Source organism: Scylla paramamosain, chromosome 4 (assembly GCF_035594125.1).
Source record: "Scylla paramamosain isolate STU-SP2022 chromosome 4, ASM3559412v1, whole genome shotgun sequence".
NCBI classification, from domain to species: Eukaryota; Metazoa; Arthropoda; class Malacostraca; order Decapoda; family Portunidae; genus Scylla; species Scylla paramamosain.
The window spans coordinates 38,823,405-38,844,526 of NC_087154.1; the positions used below are offsets into that span (position 1 = coordinate 38,823,405).

Sequence of the window (21,122 nt, forward strand, 5' to 3'; positions counted from 1 at the left end):
TACCTTCTTGTTAATTCAGCACTGAAGTTTTAAGATAGGTACGAAACTATAAGATCGTTAAACTTTACAGGTATAGAACTAATCAACGTAGTCTGAGTAACGGCAGTGAAAGCTGAATAAATCATGGCAAATGGCAACTACTGTGTCCCCGCAATGCCAAGTTGAAGTGCCAGAGCCAGACAGTCCAGCCACAGCCGGCGAGAGGAGTGGTAGAGTTTGTGCTACGTCGCGCTTCGTGACTGGAATCTATATCTAAGATGCCTCGCATAGATAATGATATCAAGTTAGACTTCAAGGATGTTCTTCTACGTCCGAAGAGATCTACACTGAAAAGTCGCTCAGACGTAAGTGTGAGCAGTAACAGTAGTAGGAGCGGTGGGTAATGTTGCACAATGGTCTGCTTCAGGTGCTGCTGGCTGGCTGTGGGCGCCCGGCAGGTGTTGCAAGACGGCTTGACTTATCACACACGGCCTTGACAGTTATGATCAAGAGACCATCACGCCACACTCTCCTATACAGATTTTTTGTATGACAGTGTTTTGGGGGAATTTCCGTCGCAACACAAAAATAGCCGGTGGCCAGCGCGTCCATCCGTAGGGCGGTTGTATATGTACGTGGGTATGCAGCGAGGAATTGTGCGTCTTGGCGCGAGGCGGTGTGGATGAAGCTTTCTGAAAGTTACTGTAATGCAAATTAATTTATAAAAGATAACAGTAGCAGCATTATATAGAGGATGACAAGTCACACGCCATCTCATGACGGTTTTCATCAAGGCAAATCAATAGTTTTCGAGCTAAATAAGCCGAATGTTTTAGCGTGTGCATCCACCTCTACCCTTAATTAGCAGGACAGCTCTGGCGCCAGTCAGATTTGAATTTGCAAACTTAGAAAATAAGGAATGTATGTAGCATCCTTGCTATAGCCTAACAGTTTGTTACGAGAGAGAGAGAGAGAGAGAGAGAGAGAGAGAGAGAGAGAGAGAGAGAGTATTGATTTTATAAATATATCGTCTGCTTAATAACTGTATGAGGACTCTTTTTAAATACATTATAACTGTACAACATATCAACTATCCATTGTTCCATTAATATTGCTAATTTTGGTCATTATACATCAGCTCTCAATGCACACGTGACAAAGCACGGAACATATACATTCTCCTCTCTGAGTATATGTCTGTCTCTTACTTGAGCATGGCGTGTTGTTCCGAGAAAAACTACATTTCAGGTGGACTTGATAAGGAATATCACCTTCAGAAACTCGAAGCAGACATGCAGTGGCATCCCTATCATAGCAGCCAATATGGACACTGTGGGGACCTTCATGATGGCCAAAGAACTTGCTAAGGTAAGGATCTTGCTGCTTAGTACAGTTCCTCTTCCCAGTTCCTCCTCTCAGAAGCTACCAAGATACAAAACTCATGGAAATATTCAACTCCTCAACAAAGCCGAAAAAAAATAATAAAATAATAGCTACGTAACCCTTCTTAATAATTACTACCATTTTTATTCAGAGTCCTCTAAAAGAGGTTATGATTTAATATTCCAATGGTCTATTAGGTAAATGTCTTTTTTAGTAAAAGCTGGAAAATTTATAAAGCACTTTGTTTCAGAAATATGTCACTGCTTTATGACCAACCTTTATACTTCCTGGTTCAGAAATATGTCACTGCTTTATGACCAACCTTTATACTTCCTGGTTCAGAAATATGTCACTGCTTCTACTTTATGACCAACCTTTATACTTCCTGGTAGATCAATGCATTTTATATCATTTAAACTGAGCTGGACATGGCAAGCAAAATTTCACTTCTAGAAATGTACATTTTCAAACTCAAATATTATCTTCTGCTATTCCATTTGCAAAAATTTATTGATATTTGCTATTCCATAAAGGCAAAAAGTTTTCCATTGTGGAATAGGTTGTGGATGCAAAAACACAAGTTTTATGTAAAATTTGTTGCAATGGAAAACCATAAATTAAACAACACTAGCAGTTATGAAACTTGTAGTTTGCAGAAGGAGCCAGTTCTGCATTTAAAAGCTAGAATTAAATAATTGTAAGTGTAATTAGCTCCAAATTTAGGGTTATCACTGTCTGAAATGCCAATAAGTATCAACTGGTGCAACCTGTCTTTGGCATAAGCCTTCTTTGTTGGTCCTATTGTGGAACAGTCATCCTCCTGTCTTGGCTGTTGGCTTGACCCATTGGCTTGGATTTCTTTTTCACTTGAATATGATTTTCTTCTGTAGAAGACACAGGATGTACTAACTGCTGGGATGATTAAAACTTCTAAAATGTGCATGTCTGTTCTCTACCCATCTGTGTGTGTGTGTGTGTGTGTGTGTGTGTGTGTGTTTATACCTAGCTGGACTAAACAGGGTCTAAACAAAGCTCATTTTGGTGTGTGTGTGTGTGTGTGTGTGTGTGTGTGTGTGTGTGTGTGTGTGTGCATATACCTAGTTGGACTGTACAGGGTTTAAGCAAAGCTCATTTTTTTGTTGTGTGTGCGTGTGTGTGTGTGTCACCATGTATCCTGTAAGACTCATTTACATGAAAAAAAAAATAATAATGCCATTAATATCACCTTCATGTAGAGCAAACTATTGTGTGTGTGTGTGTGTGTGTGTGTGTGTGTGTGTTTAGAAATTAACCATAGGTATATAAAAGTTATATATTTAACCATAATTTGCTCACTGGATAGATAACTGTAGTATTTATGTTTGTGTGAGCTTGAAAATGTTTAATGTGAGATAGCAAGTAGAAGCAGACAGCAGCTTCCACAAACCTACCTTGTATGTTTTTTTTTTTTTTCGCTTCTTTTTGTTCTTTTCAAAGTTTTACCGATCTTGGAATGTGTGTTTTTTTTCACAAAGTTGCAAATGCACACATTAAAGTAAATGGGAAAGTAGGTGAAAGGTTCAATATATGTGAAAGAATATAGCAAAGATGTGTAATGTCACTGTCTGTTTAAATAACCAAGGATGGATGACTTCAAATACCTTGATTCATCTGTGTGCCAACATGGAAGCTTAGAGGAAAACTATGATACAAGATATTATGAGACAGAAAAGTGGTGGGGTCTTTGATACATAGAGGGAAAAATATGGAAGTATTTCAAGGGATGTAAGATGAGATAGTGAATTTTTAGGTAAAGATGGTGTTCTATTACATCACAAAAGTTAAATGATCTATAGCACTCAACCCCCATTATGTTAAGTACTTTCCCAGAATCTTCAGACCTGCTAACAATCTCCTTACAAAACCTGACAGTTGGTAGATTCTTAGTAGATCAAAAAACTTGAGATTTAGGGAAGACACTAAGCACAGTGAAGGTGAGAGAGAAGGTCACTTGCTGGTTGACCATGACCATGCATACCATTGTTGACAAATCCAAGGCAGACATGGATGTGGAGGATTTAAGATTCAGGCAGTGGAAACAAGTTATTTGAGAGATGCTTGTGGTCTGAATAGGATGGATGGTGGAAGCAATAAAAGTGTATATAGAAGGCTTGGTATTTTGAACTGGTAGGACTTAGGAAATGCAACACTACATTGCTTGGTTATGTGGAGAGATCAGAAGTTGGATGGCAAGAAGGACATGTAGGAGATCAAGTAGATGCTGTGAGTGTAAGAGGAAGATTCCTTATAGAATTAAAAAACAGAGTATTGAAGTGTCAGAGAGAGAGAGAGAGAGAGGTTGGGGTGGGGGCCTTGAGTGTCCATGTCTTGGCTAGCTTTATGAAGAGGTTCCTAGGAATGGCCATCAGATTTGATTAGATTCTATTAAAGGGAATCAGTACTGTGCTTCATCTGACAGCTTACTTATTGTAGGTAGTGGGATGTTCTTAACTCAGCATTAAGTCATTTTTCTGTTACAGGAGAAACCTAGGATGTCTGCAGCCAAAGGTCAGCATTTGTAGCATTGTAAAATTGCAAATTGTTTATGGTTCTTTCCCCAAATAAAGAACAGCTGTTTTTTGTCTTCTCAGTGCCATGGTATTTTGATTTTCACCTGTACACTTGCTAAAAGAAATTGATTGTAAAATGTGGTGGTAGCTTGTGTTATTTGGTTGCACTTGCTACAATGAAGCTGTGTAGCAGCCACAAACAAGCAATGTATGTGTTCGTTGGTTACTGGTAGCACTAATATCTCTGGTCAATGAATCCCTGAGGCTCTTGGGGAAGTAGAATTTTATCTTCTGTTAGTATTTTTTCTCTTACTTCATTTTCTGCCTTTCTTAAATATGTTCTCTTCCCTAACCCAGTTCCCTGAATGATACTGTATTAATAATGTTGTTAATAAGAATCCCAGGTTTGTCATTTTTCTAACAGCCTCTTTAAGATATCTCCATTTTGGCATCCTCATTCCCTCTTCCTTGTTATGGACTCCATTTGATCCTCTTATTGAAATAATCTAAGAATCCTAAGTACTTGTATGCACCATGTAGGCATCCATTGCTCCTATTGTCTTGTTCTTCTTTAAGGTTGCACATACATATGTAATAGGTATTCATTATCTTTTGCATTGTTTTACCTGTTAATTATTGTGTGTATACTTTTTTAAGCTGAGAAGATTATGTTTATATTGTCTCTGAAGTGCACCTACCTATATTTTCTGTTCAGTTATGTTCCAAAAAAGCCTAAGAAGTAATGAGCTCCACAGTGCAGTACAATAAAGTACCATTAGTATACATTCAGTATACATGTATACATATATGACTGCCATCATTGGATATTAGTCATAAGTCAGCTGACAAGATAAATAGGTTAATGATATATGCTAATCAAATTAAAATTTATGCAGGTCCATTACATGATGACTTTTTTTCCTTATGTAACATGTGAGGTAGCAATGCTGTTTGTTAATAAATACCATGTTTCTTTATTCATATCAGAACATTAACAAACTTCCTATAAGTTTAGATAATGCTGCTTCTGCCTGTGGATTTCATGTTGCATATTGGGAAGCAAAGAAGGCTTATGTCAAACTTATCTCTTCATTTAATTCCTAACAGTGAGATTTTTTACTTCCAATTTTCAATATAGTCTATTTCATTTTAGCAAAAAATTTCATTCCTTGTAAATGGCTATTATGTCTTTCAGCATAAATGCTTCACAGCCATCCACAAACACTACACCTTTGAGCAATGGGTGGACTTTGGAAACAACAACAAGGATGTGCTTGGCTTTGTGGCAGCATCCTCAGGCACATCAGACTCCGACTGGGATAAACTGCAGAAAATTCTTGGACAGTTTCCTGAGGTGAGGTCAAGTTCCAAGAATCTTTTTTACTATGCTTAAAAGAAACAGTGTTATATTTTGCCATGATGGAATGCAATAGAACAGAAGAGATTTGGAGAACCTGTGCAGAGTAGCAAGTTGTGAATCAGAAGACTTCAAGGAATCAACCTATTTACTTTGTGTGAAAAAAAAATAATATGTAATTGTAATCAAGACAAAAAAAAATTATAAAATTCAGATTATGGTATAACATTCTGCTATCACAAAATAAAAAAAAAATACTAGTTAGGAAAAATTGTGACAGTAGTTTCCATTTGTTGAAATTTTCTAGTCCAACAGATGAATGAACAGAATTAACATATTTGTAGATGAAACTGCGGATGACACTGAAAGAATGTATTGTTTGGCTCAGTACTTTGCCATCACATTAACTAAATTTTTCATTAACATATATCCTTATTTTAATTTTGCTTACAGTGATTTCTTTGCAGATCAAGTTCATTTGTCTGGATGTTGCCAATGGGTACTCTGAAGTGTTTGTTGAATATGTCAGGAAGGTCCGCAAGAACTTCCCAGAACACACCATCCTCGTAAGTTGTCATTTTGGAATAGTCATAAAAATCTATGTTGATCTTATTATATGACAGTTAAACTACTAGAGATATTATTGCTTATTTCATTTAATTTGTTGGAGAGCTGCTGGCAATGTTCTCTCTCTCTCTCTCTCTCTCTCTCTCTCTCTCTCTCTCTCTCTCTCTCTCTCTCTCTCTCTCTCTCTCTCTCTCTCTCTCTCTCTCTCTCTCTCTCTCTCTCTCTCTCTCTGGCAGTAACCCTCCCTTTGACCTTTACTATGCATCCCAGGCCGGCAATGTGGTCACGGGAGAGATGGTGGAGGAGCTGATTCTCTCTGGGGCAGATATCATCAAGGTGGGGATTGGCCCAGGTTCAGTGTGCACCACCAGGAAGAAGGCTGGTGTGGGATACCCCCAGCTCTCTGCCGTGCTGGAGTGTGCTGATGCTGCTCATGGCCTGGCTGGTCACATCATTTCGGTAAGGAGTGTGCAAAAAGCTGAAGGACCTAAAAGAGGATGGTATTTGTTCAATGTTCTTCCTTACATCTTCTTCTTTAATCTTAATTAGGTGCTTGTGTTTTTTGTGATTTGCTCAATTCTTATGAAGGTAATTCTTTATTCCAGATTGTTAGACAGTGCAGATAGTACCTAGATTTTCTGAGGTCTGTCATTTGTATGTATATTTGAATTGAATTTAAATTACCTGAATGTCATTGTTGGCTGGCTGTGGCTGTGGTTTTGACACCTTAATTGGCTCATCACAAATGCTTGAGATTAAGAAGACAGAGACAAGTCCTGCCATTAAGGCGAGAGTGGCACATCTCCCACTTTTATACATTTTACCATGAAATTGTTTGTTAAGAAATTAATTGATTGTTGGGATGATGCATTACATGTGTGAGGCTAAGGGGTTGTCCTCCATTGCCTCCACAGGATGGTGGCTGCACCTGCCCTGGTGATATTGCCAAGGCATTTGGAGCAGGAGCTGACTTTGTAATGATGGGAGGAATGCTTGCTGGCCATGACCAGTCGGGGGAGAAGTAATAGAACGTAATGGAAAGAAGTTCAAGCAGTTTTACGGAATGTCAAGTGCCACTGCCATGCAGAAGTACTCTGGAGGAGTAGCTGAATATAGGTAAGGAAGCATTAAAATTATATCCCTTTTAAAAATGTCAATGCAAAAGCTACATTCTGTCAAAGTATCAAGGAAAAGACATGCACCATCTTAACATGTGTAGCAGAATGTAAGCAGGCTACAGAAATATGTTGATTTCTATAAAATTTTTGACAGGTAACTTCTGTTGCTGCATATGTAGTCATGAATATCTATATAGTACATTTAAACTAGCCACTGGTTATAATTTAATAGTGACAAAGCAGTATGAAGTTTAATATTATCATTTATATAAGAAATATTGTACCAGCTTTTTATTTGTGAAAAGCTGGTACAGAAGTGACACTCAAGTTACACAAAACCATGCAACTTGGCAAGTTGCTGTCAGGTAACAAAGCATGATACCTTTTTTGTACTGCAAGAGAGTAGTTGATGTATTTTGGACATGTTTCTCCTGCAGGGCAAGTGAGGGGAAGTCAGTGGAGATACCATACAAAGGGGACGTGAATAATACCATCTTGGACATCCTGGGAGGGCTGCGGTCTGCCTGTACCTACACTGGTGCTGCCAAGCTCAAAGAACTTCCAAAACGCACAACTTTCATTCGAGTTACCCAGCAAACCAACGAGATCTTTGCTGCTCATCACGCTGAGAAGCAGTCATGATTGCTGATTACGTATTTCACACTGATATTGGCTTATCCTATTTATATGGTTTAATTTATTTTGAAGTATGGTTTTCCAACTGTTGTCCCTTTGAACATTTCCTGAGGCTTTCATGATCTTTTTAAGTATTTAGTTAGTAACAGTTTTGCAAATGCACATATTTATGGACAGAAACAAACTGAGACTCCTCTGCTGTGGGTTTCCCCCTAAAAGAGTTCCAAGGAGAAGACATAGTATAGCTGCAGTGACCATACACACTTTACCTTCTTAACTAAAACAAATCATAGGTGGCAATCATCCAGTATTGTGACTTCTACTTAGTCAATCATTTGTTGTTGGATATTAGCTGTATAGCTGGTAAAAATAACAAGTAAAGGAAACAGGTGACACCATAAGAAACAAGAGTAAAGGGAATAGCATTAAGAACACATATAAAGAGTAGGTTACATGTGGAACTGAGTTATGTATTGTTTCTTGAGTGATAAAGTAAGGAGGGTGGAAGAATGTGTTTGTATTAGCTTTTTTTTTTCTTTCCCTTGCTCTCTCTCTCTCTCTCTCTCTCTCTCTCTCTCTCTCTCTCTCTCTCTCTCTCTCTCTCTCTCTCTCTCTCTCTCTCTCTCTCTCTCTCTCTCTCTCTCTCTCTCTCTCTCTCTCTCTCTCTCTCTCTCTCTCTCTCTCTCTCTCTCTCTCTGTTGAAATGTTCTTGTGCCATGCTTCCATGAAAAAGAAAAGCACTTAAGTAAAAAGAGGTGACTGAAAAGAACATCTGAAGTAATGTTGAGATTATTACCATTGTTACCATTATATATAGTACTGAAAGAAGAGGGTTGTAATTTGTGAGGTTGATTTTAGGTGATGGCAAGTTTTTAAGAATTTGTGCATTTTATCATGTGGCTCTGTACTATTTTCTGTGGTTGTGTATTTCATCATGTGGCTTTGCACTATCTTCTGTGGCTGTGGTTTTACTAGCTGTTGAAACTCTTGTCTAGCCTCTGCAGTGCTGTTTATGACATAGAGATTCTTTATATAAGTCCCAAGAGAAAGTATAATGACATGTATTTATTGCATGAGCCCAAGAAGATATAATTAGATATTCATTCAATATATATATATATATATATATATATATATATATATATATATATATATATATATATATATATATATATATATATATATATATATATATATATATATATATATATATATTACATAAACCCTGAGAGACATTATAATTGTATCTACAATCATTATTATTATTTTTTTTATGTTAGTTTAATCATGATTCTGCACAATCATTAGGGAGAAAAAATCATGAGAACATGACAAATAATTTCAATGAACTTTAATAATAGTTGTTATGATAACACTAAGTGTTTGAGAGTACAGGCACTGTGGCGCATCAAATGATATGCTGCCCTTGTGTAAGCTCAAACAAAAGCAGGATAATCATCCTGCTTTTGTTTTAGCTCCCTACCTCCAACACTTACATCATGCAAAGTGTTCAGGTATTCCTTGAAAGTTTGGAATATATGATAAATATGCCAAGCATAAGGGATACTAGGGCTACACAAACAAGCAGCCTCAAGGAAAAGACAGTTAGTAGTATTGTACACATTTATAAGGTTGTTAACTTGTAGATTACTGTACCTCCACTCAATGTCCACTCAGCACTTTAATATTCTATTGTGTCAGGTGCTAATAGGGGGAAGAGCAAAAGAAGCACGAAGGATTTGTGTGTGATCAGCTGCAAGACAGTATTATGAGAGGTGTGTTTGGGTGTATGACAGAAAAGTACATATATAAAAATAGGTTTATTTATATGGTTGTATGTAAGGAAGATACATTGAGAAGGGGATGTATGTGGGTGTTTGGAAGAAAATTAGAAATATGTATAGAAGGCAAGAAGGTGATATTGGAATGTGCCTTGATTACTGTAACTCATCTTGGTGTGTGTGTGTGTGTGTGTGTGTGTGTGTGTGTGTGTGTGTGTGTGTGTGTGTGTGTGTGTGTGTGTGTGTGTGTGTGTGTGTGTGTGTGTGTGTGTTGCACTTTTCCCTCCATCACTAACTCTGCTGAGATTAATGAGAGGGATCCATCCTCCTTATTTGTGTTGGTAGAACTAATTGATGAACAGTACAGCTTTTAAGAGTAAAAAAAGAAAACAAATTGATATATGGATCTTAATAAGTGCTTGCTTACAAGGAGGATATATTGGTATAATTTTCATTTCTAGACAATATATTTCTGCCTTTGTGTAGGAAAGTAGGAGCAAATCTGTTATGGGCTTGGTTACTCTCAAGGTTATATGTTTAATAATCAATATGAGACATACAACTGTGTATGAATTTCCCTTCTAGTACAACAGATTTAACTGAATGTGTTTCACCATTAAAAAGAAGAAAGAAGAATATCTTTGAACCTAGTAAGTATACAGGAAAAGAAAACAGAGAAATTAATAAAGAGACAAAAATGGAGTCAAGAACTGGAAAAGAAATCAAGTTTGTATATCTATAATAACAGCAAAAAAAAGGAATTAGGAAATGTAGACTCAATACATAGTAACACCTCTTCTGTCATCTTGCTTGAGGCAAGAACAAACAGCTTCAACCTATGGGCCAGGAAAAGATTTATAAAAAAGGATACCAAATGCCTAATTTGTTATGCAGGAGTGGAAAATCTGTAGAACTTTCTTTTGGATTGGAGTGGATATGAAAGTGAAAGCAGGGAGTGCCTCATGTTATAACATTCTTACATTAAAAATAAATAAATTGTGAGAAGATTGTTGTTTGACTTTGAAAACACTCAAGAAGACGAGGAAATAAATTATTTAATGTGCAGAATTTGACAGAAGAGAAAAATCATGGAAAAGTACAAATAACAACTCTCTCTCTCTCTCTCTCTCTCTCTCTCTCTCTCTCTCTCTCTCTCTCTCTCTCTCTCTCTCTCTCTCTCTCTCTCTCTCTCAAAAAATAAATAGATAAATAAAATATATATATATATATATATATATATATATATATATATATATATATATATATATATATATATATATATATATATATATATATATATATATATATATATATATATATATATATACACACAAAAATAAATAAATAAAAAAATAAATATAAATAAAGGATGCCGTTGCAAACCAGTAATATCTGTAGATTATCTAGCCTAGGGGTGGACAGGTTGATAGGTCCCGTAACTGAAATTATAGATGAGTGGAGTAGATTAGAGAAGGAGGACGGAGTCCTCATGGTGCTGGGCCTATATTAAGGGAAGAGAGAGAGAAAAAGAGAGAGGATAGTAAGGGTGATGAAAGAGTTCTTAGTACAGGCGTGGAGGAAACGTAACATGATACATGTATAGTTTTGTTCCCTGTGTTGTGCTCGCCGCTCTCCTCTTCAGGTAATGGACGGACCAGAGCGTAACACTTAAGGAAAGGAGGACCTAGCAAGCGATAGAAAGCGAAAGAGATCACAAGAAGATAGGATTCTCAGAACTTTCCCTTCTACTGTGATCGCTTAATATAAAACAGCAACACTTGAAAGGCGCTCCTAATCTGAACCTCAAGCTCCTTGCAGCAGGAATTTTCGTTGTAAAAGCCTCGTTATTACAGCTGTAAACGAAAATTGGTTGTCTTTGAACATCTCTCAGGTTTGTTTACATCGGGGGTAAATTTATAGTTTAAGCCAATGTCCCCAATCTCTACCCACGGCCCACGGCGTTATTATTAATTTCCGACAAGTAGTGTAATCATTAGAAATGATGTGAATAGTGAGAAGAACAAAATGAGGTAGGTTATTACCACGTATTGTGTAATGGCTTAAACTATAATAAAACCACATCGGAGAAGACAGCAAACAACCCACCGGCCATGGTAGTTGCTTTGGTTTGCTTGTTTGAAGCAATGCATTAAAATTATGCTGTGCAACCACTGGTATGCAGCGGAGCTCATGTGATTTATCTGTCCAGGTAACCCAAACAATAACAACCCACCCCCTACAACAGTGACCACTTATCTTAACATACTACTCACTGAAATTACTTATTTTACCAGTCTATTTAAAAAAAAGTAATTATTAAAAAGTCACGCAGCTCTATTTCCTTTTTTTTTTTTTTTTCGGCTCCAACCCCCTCAACAATATTGGAAATTGGTGGGAAAGCGAGGTTTTATATTCAAGAAAGTCTGAGGATGGTAAACATGATGTTTTGAAAACGGGAAATCTCTAGCCTATCTTAATGGGATTTTGGGGGCTTTGCCCTCTCTGGAACCCCTCACAAATCCCAGCCTAAAATCCCATTTTAAAAAAACTGTAACAAGCTCATGTGGTTTATTGTAAAATGCATATAAATGACAACTTAATGTAATGTATACTTTAATAAGTGGTAAAGTCCCTCCACAGCCTCTCATTGTTTTGTACATGGACATCCTTGTTAGCAGGATCTACAAAATATTCTGAGTGATTAGCAAGCTGGTGGGTCTGAGCCTCCTCACTGAGTGAAGCATAGGCTTTCCACTTGTCACCAGTTCCAGCTGACTGCCATGTAAGCCACAGTTACACATGGTAATTGGCCAAAAATAATCGATGTATTGGCTGGAATCAAATAATGTTCAGTGACGTTCTAATATATCGTTAAAAAGACAGCTTTCATTGGTTGAACAAAGGAGATACAACTGAGCATGTGTCATTCCATATTGGAATACTAACACATACACACTACTGACTGAGCCAGTGCAAGGTTGAGAGAGAGGATATTAAGACAAATTTTGAAAATTCATATGTGAGATGTTTATCATTTGCATCACATGGTGTAACCATTAGAAATGCTGCCAGTGTGATAGTAAGTTCCTTGTGTGTATTGTGTTAAACTGCACTAGAACCCACTGTGCTCGTATCTGTTGGTTCTACACAAGGTGTCAAGACACTTATCCTTCAATTTTTGACTACCGCTTTGGACCCTTTTCTGGGACTGGCATCTCGGGCTTTTTTTTTTTTTTTATTGGATTTTTTGTTGCCATTGGCCAATGTCCCTTCTACATAAAAAAAAAAAAAGTACATAACTGAGTCCACTACCAAACCATTAACAACATCACTTCCAAGAGAGTGACGTATGTACCTTCAGACGAGCTACGCCAGTATTTCACAGACTAACCAAGCCTAACATGACTTAACCTAACCAAACCTTTAACTAACATTCTTCCAAAGGAGTGGCATCCATGCAGACGAGCTACCCCAGCATTTCACAAGCAGTTTCCCTTACTAGCTTAACAGAATAGCCAACCAGGTGGATAAACCAAACCGATGAGCATTGTATTGGTAAGCAGCATCAACCCAGTACTTAGATCCTTTCCTAGCTTATCATGTCTACTTCTGTCACATTGAGGAAAATTTGGCTCAACGAAAAAAGGATGGTGCTTTCTGAAAATTTACCTGCAATTTTTCATAATAACCTTGCTTTCTGGTATGATCATTTATGTACGTATTTGAAATAATGCTAGTATTTTCATCTGGGGGATTAACTTAAGGTGGGGTTAAGCTAAGATGAGATTAATTCAGCTCACTATTTTCTCAGTAGATTCTTTTACTGTGTAGATCATGATTCAAATAAGACATCCTGTTTTGCTAAGAAATAAGTATAGTTGATGTTTTGAAATTCATAGGCTAAGGTCACTTCAATATTGCCCTGTTTTCTGACAGTTCACCAGCAATGAATTCTGATAATCTTGCTTTCTGGTCTAAAATTTATATATGCACTGTCATCCATCATAGCTGAGGGTTATGAGTGAAGTTATTGAGTATGTTAAATGTACCTTTCATAAAAGTATCTCTCTCTCTCTCTCTCTCTCTCTCTCTCTCTCTCTCTCTCTCTCTCTCTCTCTCTCTCTCTCTCTCTCTCTCTCTCTCTCTCTCTCTCTCTCTCTCTCTCTCTCTCTCTCTCTCTCTCTCTCTCTCTCTCTCTCTCTCTCTCTCTCTCTCTCTCTCTCTCTCTCTCTCTCTCTCTCTCTCTCTCTCTCTCTCTCTCTCTCTCTCTCTCTCTCTCTCTCTCTCTCTCTCTCTCTCTCTCTCTCTCTCTCTCTCTCTCTCTCTCTCTCTCTCTCTCTCTCTCTCTCTCTCTCTCTCTCTCTCTCTCTCTCTCTCTCTCTCTCTCTCTCTCTCTCTCTCTCTCTCTCTCTCTCTCTCTCTCTCTCTCTCTCTCTCTCTCTCTCTCTCTCTCTCTCTCTCTCTCTCTCTCTCTCTCTCTCTCTCTCTCTCTCTCTCTCTCTCTCTCTCTCTCTCTCTCTCTCTCTCTCTCTCTCTCTCTCTCTCTCTCTCTCTCTCTCTCTCTCTTCCCAGACAGAGTCACTAGGATGCTGCTCAGACTGGCTCAACAGGCTCTTCCTGCACAAAACACAGGTTATGGTTTAAGAGTTCTGGTTAGAGAAGCAAGGACAGCCAGGAGGCTCAGCAGCAGGGAGCACCACTGCCATGTCTCACTGGTCCGGGATGGTGCACTCAACCATGCACATTTTGTGAGAAAAATACACACAACAAGGTAAATGAGCAAGCTCATTGGTAACTAAGGATTGGTTTCAGGGATTACGTTGAAACTGCATGTAACTCCATACCACAGTTGAGTGATACATTGGTACATCTGTTTACTGGCAATAGTGAATTTACATGATTAGTTATTGATTTTTATATATATCTATCTTTGTTATGACTAGGTATGGATTCTGTGTACTTAAAATGAATATTGGTTACTACTTTTTGGTTATTGATATGTTTGTAGAATAGATTAATTGATTCTTTCTGAACTGTGTAGTGGACATGAGGCTATGCATGCTGTTTTTTGTGAAGGTTTTGAGATAATTCTTGCTGTGATATTTTAGGATCCTTCATGGGATACCCTTTACAGTATATAATCTCTCTAAGTTTCCTTCAGGCCTCGTCTAGTCAACCCACTCCTGCTGGCCATGCTGCGACCAGCCAGCAAGTTCCTTGCTGCCTTGGTGGGTCGAGGCTTCAGGAAGTGGTGGCAGGCATTGCCACGACATAAGAAGGAAATTTTCAGGGATCACTTGCGGCGAAACATAGTGCGCTATGCTGGTAACTTGAGTGGATTGTGTAGATGTACAGTAAAATGTTTAGGACTGGTTAATATAAACTTTGTATTTCTTTTCGAAGAGAGACTCATCTATGTTCAACACTTTTTTTCACTGTAAATTTATTTTTTTACTTAGGTAAGATTAAAGTGCTTTCAGTCATGATAGTAAAAGTATATTGTTATCCTCGATCAGTTGGGAGTGGTGTGATGGGGACAGCAGGCTTTGTGTACTACAACAACCATGTCACCACCACCCCATACACTGGCAGAAGCAGGTTTATGGTCTTCAAGTCAGAGGAACAATTCTCCATCTCCAGCCGGCTTTATGAAATGGTCAGTGGCTTTTGGTCTTCCTATTAAGTTGCAAGGTTGCAGCTCCTCAAATGATGCTATTGCCATTTTCTCACTGCATCAAGAGACTAGTCTAAGTAATTTATTTTCATTATGTTTTAGGATCATTTGCAAAGACTATGAAAAGAACAAATGCCCTCAGTGAAGTTGGATTGGAAATGTGGAGAGGGAGCAGAGCACAACAGTCAAGGAAGAATGCATGCTGTGGAAAAAGTTACTTGAGAGGAACTTGCAGAGTGATAAGAGGGGAGAATGATGGCAAAGAAATTGTATATGATGGATGTGTCATGTGAACTTGTGTAAATTCAGTAAAGTATGGAGTGGAGGAGTTGGTAAGTAGTGCTTTGAAATGGTTTGGTCATGCTGAGAAGATAAGGGAGGAGTATGCAAAGAAAATGTATGTTAGTGAAATTAAGGAAGGATAAAATTAAGGAGGACATGAGTGAAAGAGATTATATTAGAGTTCAAATAAGCAGAGAGGGAATGTTGGAGTCTTAGGGGAGTGAGAGATGGGAAGGTCCTCTGCCATTTAAGGGAGTGAATCATCAGACTTTAGATATTAGGTAAAATGGTCCTTGATAGATACAAATAAGGATTTTCTGTAACCAAGATTTTAAACATAAGTAATTAAGCTACAAGACCCCATTGAAATACTTGCAGGCAATGAAGGAATATGCTGATGACATGCTGCATAATGATCATCCGATGGTGGATTGTGTCCGTAGGGTTGGCAATAGACTGCTGCAGGCCAACCATGCCATGCCAGAGATCTACACAAGGGTATGGACCGTTTCTGTGGTAGACAACCCTCTCAGGAACTGCTTTGTTTTGCCGGTGAGTTTAGCCCCTCCCCCCATTGCTATCTCTCTCTCTCTCTCTCTCTCTCTCTCTCTCTCTCTCTCTCTCTCTCTCTCTCTCTCTCTCTCTCTCTCTCTCTCTCTCTCTCTCTCTCTCTCTCTCTCTCTCTCTCTCTCTCTCTCTCTCTCTCTCTCTCTCTCTCTCTCTCTCTCTCTCTCTCTCTCTCTCTCTCTCTTCAATGCTGCCTTTTTTTTTTTTTTTTTTCATCATATCCCTGTATATTCTTCATTGTTCTTACTCTATCTTTCCACCCTCCCTTTTTGTTATTCTTTCTACTTTGTGCCCAAATTCAAGAAAACTGTTTCATCTATATAACAATAATGTTAGTGTACTTTATTTTATGTATAATTAATATTTCCTTTGTCAGTATGGTAGAGTGGTGCACAAGACTAAGAGTGTGAAGGATGCATGAAGGAGTGTGTGGTGTGTCACCCTATGTGAGATTACTTGCCTAGTATATAAATAGATAGATATATATTTAATATTTACTCTACAATTTTACCTTCACTTACAGACTGGTGATATTGTTATGTTCAGTGGAATGATGGAGATCCTTGAGAATGATGATCAGGTGGCAGCAGTTTTGGCCCATGAGATGAGTCACGTCATTCTGGAACATGTAGTGAGTGCATGCTGCCTTCAACTCAACATAGGGAAAAACCTTTCTGTTTACCATGTGCCTCCTTATCTAGATATGTTCATATGTTTCAGTCAGTATACTGCAGTAATTTGCTATAAGAGTTAACATTGACCTAGCACCAAATGGTTCGTCTTCCTTTGCTTCGTAACATCCTTATGATGTCATTAATGCCATCACTTCATCCCATCTCAGGCTGAGCACCTCAGCCGAGACTACCTGCTGGACCTGTTCATTCTGTTCCCAGTGGCACTCATCTGGGCATTCCTCCCCAATGATTTACTTGCTGCAGTCTCTCACTGGTTACTGCACTATGTGGTGGAACTCTTTCTTAGTCTTCCATACTCCAGGACCTTAGAGTCAGAGGCAGACCACCTGGGTTTGCGTTTGGCTGCCAAGGTAATGCACACATTTCAATTGACCTTGTGTTCAAAGTTCTTATGTGTTTCATATTTCAAACATTTTTTTTTTTCATGTTTATTTTATGTTCAGTGACCAACATTGTGGTACTCTTCTTTGATTGGTATATGTCTTTAAAATGTAACCACAGCTGAAAGTTAGAAATAATCAGAAAGTTGCATGAAAAGATAATGATAAATAAAATAAGTAAACAAAGTAAAGATGAGGGAAATTATATATTCATTTATATGTCAGCTTGTAAATCTCTGTGTCATGTGTGCTCATGTGCTATCACTAACCTTGCTGTGCCTCAGGCCTGCTATGATGTGCGGGAGTTCAGTGCATTTTGGGGTAAGATGGCTGTCCTGGACAAGATTATAGAAAAGAATAGTGAGGAAAAAGAACCCCCTTTCTGGCTGTCCACTCACCCAAGTAGTGAAGACCGTCGGAAGGAGTTGGAGAAACAGATGCCTGAAGTTCTTGACCTACGCCGATTCTGTAAGGTGAGTTTTATCCATAGTTTACTAGAAATGGGGAAAATATCAGACTGGATTGGCATAGATGTGATGCAAATATTTGTGACATATTTTAAGTTTATAATGCAAGATCTTTTACTGTGTAGTATCTCAAGGTTATCTATGTTTTGGTACCAAACAAGTTTTTCTCTGCATTATTCTTAGCATTTTGTAATGCCTTTCATATGATTAACTGTGATAAAGTAGTTAGAGAGAAGCAACATGAAAGTTCTGTTATCAGGGTTTCAGAATTAGGGAGTTTGGTGCTCTAACATCAACTGTAACTGTAGGTGTATGGTTTAGAAAGTTTTTTATACATTTAAGACACTAAAGCTACTTTTCTTCCCACCCCAAGTGTCCTAATCTGCCAGTAAAGGATCCAAGGGAGCGAATTAAGAAGATACCACAGTCTATAGCACCGGAAGACAACCAGATATCACCAAAGGCCATTCCTCCAAAGGAATTTTCATTCATCTCATCTTCCTCATGATCCTTTTCATTCTCATATTTCATCCCCCTGCGTCACCAGTATCACATCTGTACTATCATTGTAACATTACTCTCATTGGCCAATAGAGTGGCCACAAAACTATTGGTTGTTGTAAGATGTCAAATCATGTGCTTCCAAAGATGAATATTTTTATTCAGTGATATCTGGCTGTTCAGTACTGTGGCAGATTTTCAAAATGATCATGTAGAGCTGTGGTGTGGCTGTCTGACAGGGCCTGCATGAAAGTTGTATAAAGAAGCAAGGCTAACTGAGAAAAAATGGACAGTGAGTGAGGTCTGAAGTGTCTTCAAGGCCTTCTTGAAGATAACTTGTAATGTGTGGATGACTGTGGAAGTCTTATCATGAAAGATGCCCTCATAGTCCATCTGTTCTGTCTGACTAGCTGAACATATATTTAATTATAGATATTCTGTATATTTTATTAAATATTCATTGTGAACTGCCAGCATTATACTTATACCTCAGAAGCAAGCCTCATATGTTGGGGTGTAGTATGCAAGGCTTTAATCATCCATGAGGTGGGATTTTTCAAGCATTGAGAGAGATCATGAATGAACAGTATGAAAAACATATCAAGAATTTTGTACCACAGAGCAAAGGGAAAGTACAAGTAAAAGGAAATGCATATATATAATGCAGAATGTTAAAGGGAAATGACACATTTTGGATAACCTTTTTTATTTATTTATTTATTTATTTTTGAGACTGGTACTCTCAGTCGACACTTTTTTTTTTTTTTTTTTGCTCCTCTTGCCTTTGACCAGTGCCTCTTACATAAAAAAAAAAGTAATAAAAAACAGTAAAAGAACAGGTGAAGACTGGGAGATGACAGTCTGGCCTAGAGGGGAAAAGTGTGGTGTCACTGATGTGTGAAAACGGAATGTAGATGATTCATTTGAGCAAAGAGAGTTTAGTGAAGGCAGGAGGATGTGTGGATCAGATTTCGTCTCTTAAGATCGGCAGGTACTAAAAGAGGAGAGAGAGAGTTTATGATTCAGTCATGGATCTTGAGGAAGCATCTGACAGAATTAGTTGGGTAGCGCTGTAGTAAGTACATTCTGAGGGTGTATGGTGTGGGCTGGAGGTTACTGAAGGGAACAAAGGCCCATGATAAGAATGAAAAGACGTGTACTATTAAGATAAGTGGAAAAGCAAGTCAAAGCTGAAGTCTGAGATTAAGCCATTTAAGAGATAGGTCCTGGAAGAGTAAATAGATGGTGAAAGAAAGAAAAATATGATGGGTTCAGAATATAGAAATAAATTGTTCACGAATGTCTTGAGCTCAGACACTACACTAATGAGCACATGAACATAAAAGCTGGAAAGACCAAACCTTTTATACGTAAGACACCCAGCTTTTTTATTATTATTATTATTATTATTATTATTATTATTATTATTATTATTATTATTATTCTATTCGTATACGTTTAAGATAGAATGAGCCTCCGTACCAGAGAGGACCATATTCTAAAACTTCTGTGCATCATTCACACTACTTTCTCAGTGCTCTAATTGTTGGAATTACACAGATTTTTAAAATATGTTTTTGCGGTTCTAATGACAGATTAACAATATATATGTATGTATATATATATATATATATATATATATATATATATATATATATATATATATATATATATATATATATATATATATATATATATATATATATATATATATATATATATTAACAGGAAAAAACACGTGAGAACCCGCAAATCATTTCTGAGGCTTTGAAAAATAGTCGTGATGAAAGACCAAAGCATTTATAAAAACGGACGAGAGAGAGAGAGAGAGAGAGAGAGAGAGAGAGAGGAGAGAGAGAGAGAGAGAGAGAGAGAGAGAGAGATTCAGTACTTTTACTCACAATTCAGATATACAGTATTGTGAAAATACATCGGGCAATAGCCAGTCTTATTGTCATCGAGAAGAGAGGCGCGCATCATCATCATCATCACCATCAGTCGTAAACAAACCCGTGTCACATTTAAAAGTGGTAGAGTTGTGCTTCCCTTCTACTGTATTTCACACTTTATTACATCTCCCTAGTGGTTGGTGGCCTGTAAAAGGTAATGTTTCATAGCGGTGGGCGTGTAGGGAGAGAGAGAGAGAGTGTGTGTGTGTGTGTGTGTGTGTGTGTGTGTGCTTATTTTAAGCCGTGTAAGAGTGAGGGGGCTGTTTCAAGGTTCGTCTCCTAAATAACTTTTATTTATTTTTTTATTTTTTTTTTATTTATTTATTATTTTTTTTAAGATAGGTGAGATGTAATTATTATTATTCCTTTCTTAGATAAATCAGATTGATTTAAAATTCATTTATTTCCAAGACAACAACCACCTACTATTTACGGGAAATCTAGGGCGGGGCACAATAAAATAGACATAACATTAAGAGTTGAAATATTTCATGGAACTTTCAGAAGTGCATTCCAGCATTATCGGTGAAAGGAAAACAGTAGGGAATGATCAGTGATAAAAAAAAAAAAAAGTAATGAAACAAATATAGATAAGACATTCTGGAAAGATATCAGTGGAGTCCCCCTAGTGCTGGGACCAATACTGTTTAGTGTTTATATAAATGAATTGCTAACTATATTTCTCATTGGTGTTCATCTTTTCACAGGTTTTCAAAGCTTTGGTCTCCCTGTTTTGCTGATTTCCCTGGCAGTGTCACCTCAGAGCAAAAGAGGATGAGTGACCATAATGGCTGTCTTGAGAGTGAACAGGGTGGAGGAGAAAAGCTACTGGTGGTGAAGGGTGCCCTCCAGAATGCCATAACCAGGGTGCTGGGAGGATGGAAGGTGTCACTTCTGGCAGCGTAAGATTATCATTCGTTGTGTTATGGTGTTCTTGTGTGGCAGGATGAATATATGTAGGTACTGTACTATACTTTTTTTACTTTTGAAAGAACGTGTTTAAGTGTTGGCCGACCCCTGTTAGCCACTCTGCCACAACACACAATTTCTCTTAAATATATAAGTTCTTTTTACTTTTCATTAAAGTTCAGGTATTAAGTATGAATTATTTAGCTCATCAGATCATGCAGTGCTATGAGTGGTTTGTTTTAAGATAATAAGTAGTCTGGGTCTTACATAAATATTACAACATTAGACAACACAGCTATGCAGCATTGTCATATAGATCAAGTACCCA

At 37.7% G+C, this 21,122-nt stretch overlaps 3 protein-coding genes across 24 annotated transcripts in view; all 3 read left to right on the top strand.

Annotated features, from left to right (window-relative positions):
* The first annotated feature begins 164 nt into the window (after positions 1 to 164).
* Positions 165 to 9,932, top strand: LOC135100079 (GMP reductase 2-like). The gene is given in 8 exon segments (XM_064002976.1): positions 165 to 344; positions 1,228 to 1,347; positions 5,107 to 5,265; positions 5,736 to 5,834; positions 6,106 to 6,294; positions 6,750 to 6,843; positions 6,846 to 6,951; positions 7,391 to 9,932. Coding segments are annotated over 8 exon segments (1,059 nt in total). The 5' UTR covers positions 165 to 257; the 3' UTR covers positions 7,596 to 9,932.
* An 822-nt stretch (positions 9,933 to 10,754) lies between these two features.
* LOC135100080 (metalloendopeptidase OMA1, mitochondrial-like) lies at positions 10,755 to 18,404 on the top strand. 22 transcript variants are annotated; one of them, XM_064002986.1, is made up of 10 exons: positions 10,789 to 11,579; positions 12,815 to 12,925; positions 13,947 to 14,141; positions 14,532 to 14,695; positions 14,887 to 15,026; positions 15,705 to 15,878; positions 16,417 to 16,524; positions 16,735 to 16,938; positions 17,253 to 17,441; positions 17,809 to 18,404. In XM_064002986.1, exons 3-10 carry the CDS (start codon positions 13,957 to 13,959, stop codon positions 17,941 to 17,943), a joined length of 1,299 nt encoding a protein of 432 aa, XP_063859056.1. In that variant the 5' UTR covers positions 10,789 to 11,579; positions 12,815 to 12,925; positions 13,947 to 13,956; the 3' UTR covers positions 17,944 to 18,404. The 22 variants fall into 22 exon arrangements, with proteins under 22 accessions (XP_063859053.1, XP_063859056.1, XP_063859055.1 ...); XM_064002985.1 differs by having other exon boundaries at positions 10,799 to 11,400; positions 13,943 to 14,141; XM_064002981.1 differs by having other exon boundaries at positions 10,807 to 12,152; positions 13,943 to 14,141.
* Positions 18,405 to 19,817: 1,413 nt separating this feature from the next.
* LOC135100087 (uncharacterized) overlaps positions 19,818 to 21,122 on the top strand; it is a 5,636-nt gene continuing 4,331 nt past the window's right edge. The window contains exons 1-2 of the mRNA XM_064003009.1: positions 19,818 to 19,936; positions 20,593 to 20,787. Coding sequence (XP_063859079.1) covers positions 20,660 to 20,787 — 128 coding nt within the window. The 5' untranslated portion in view covers positions 19,818 to 19,936; positions 20,593 to 20,659. The remainder of the gene's footprint in view (positions 19,937 to 20,592; positions 20,788 to 21,122) is intronic.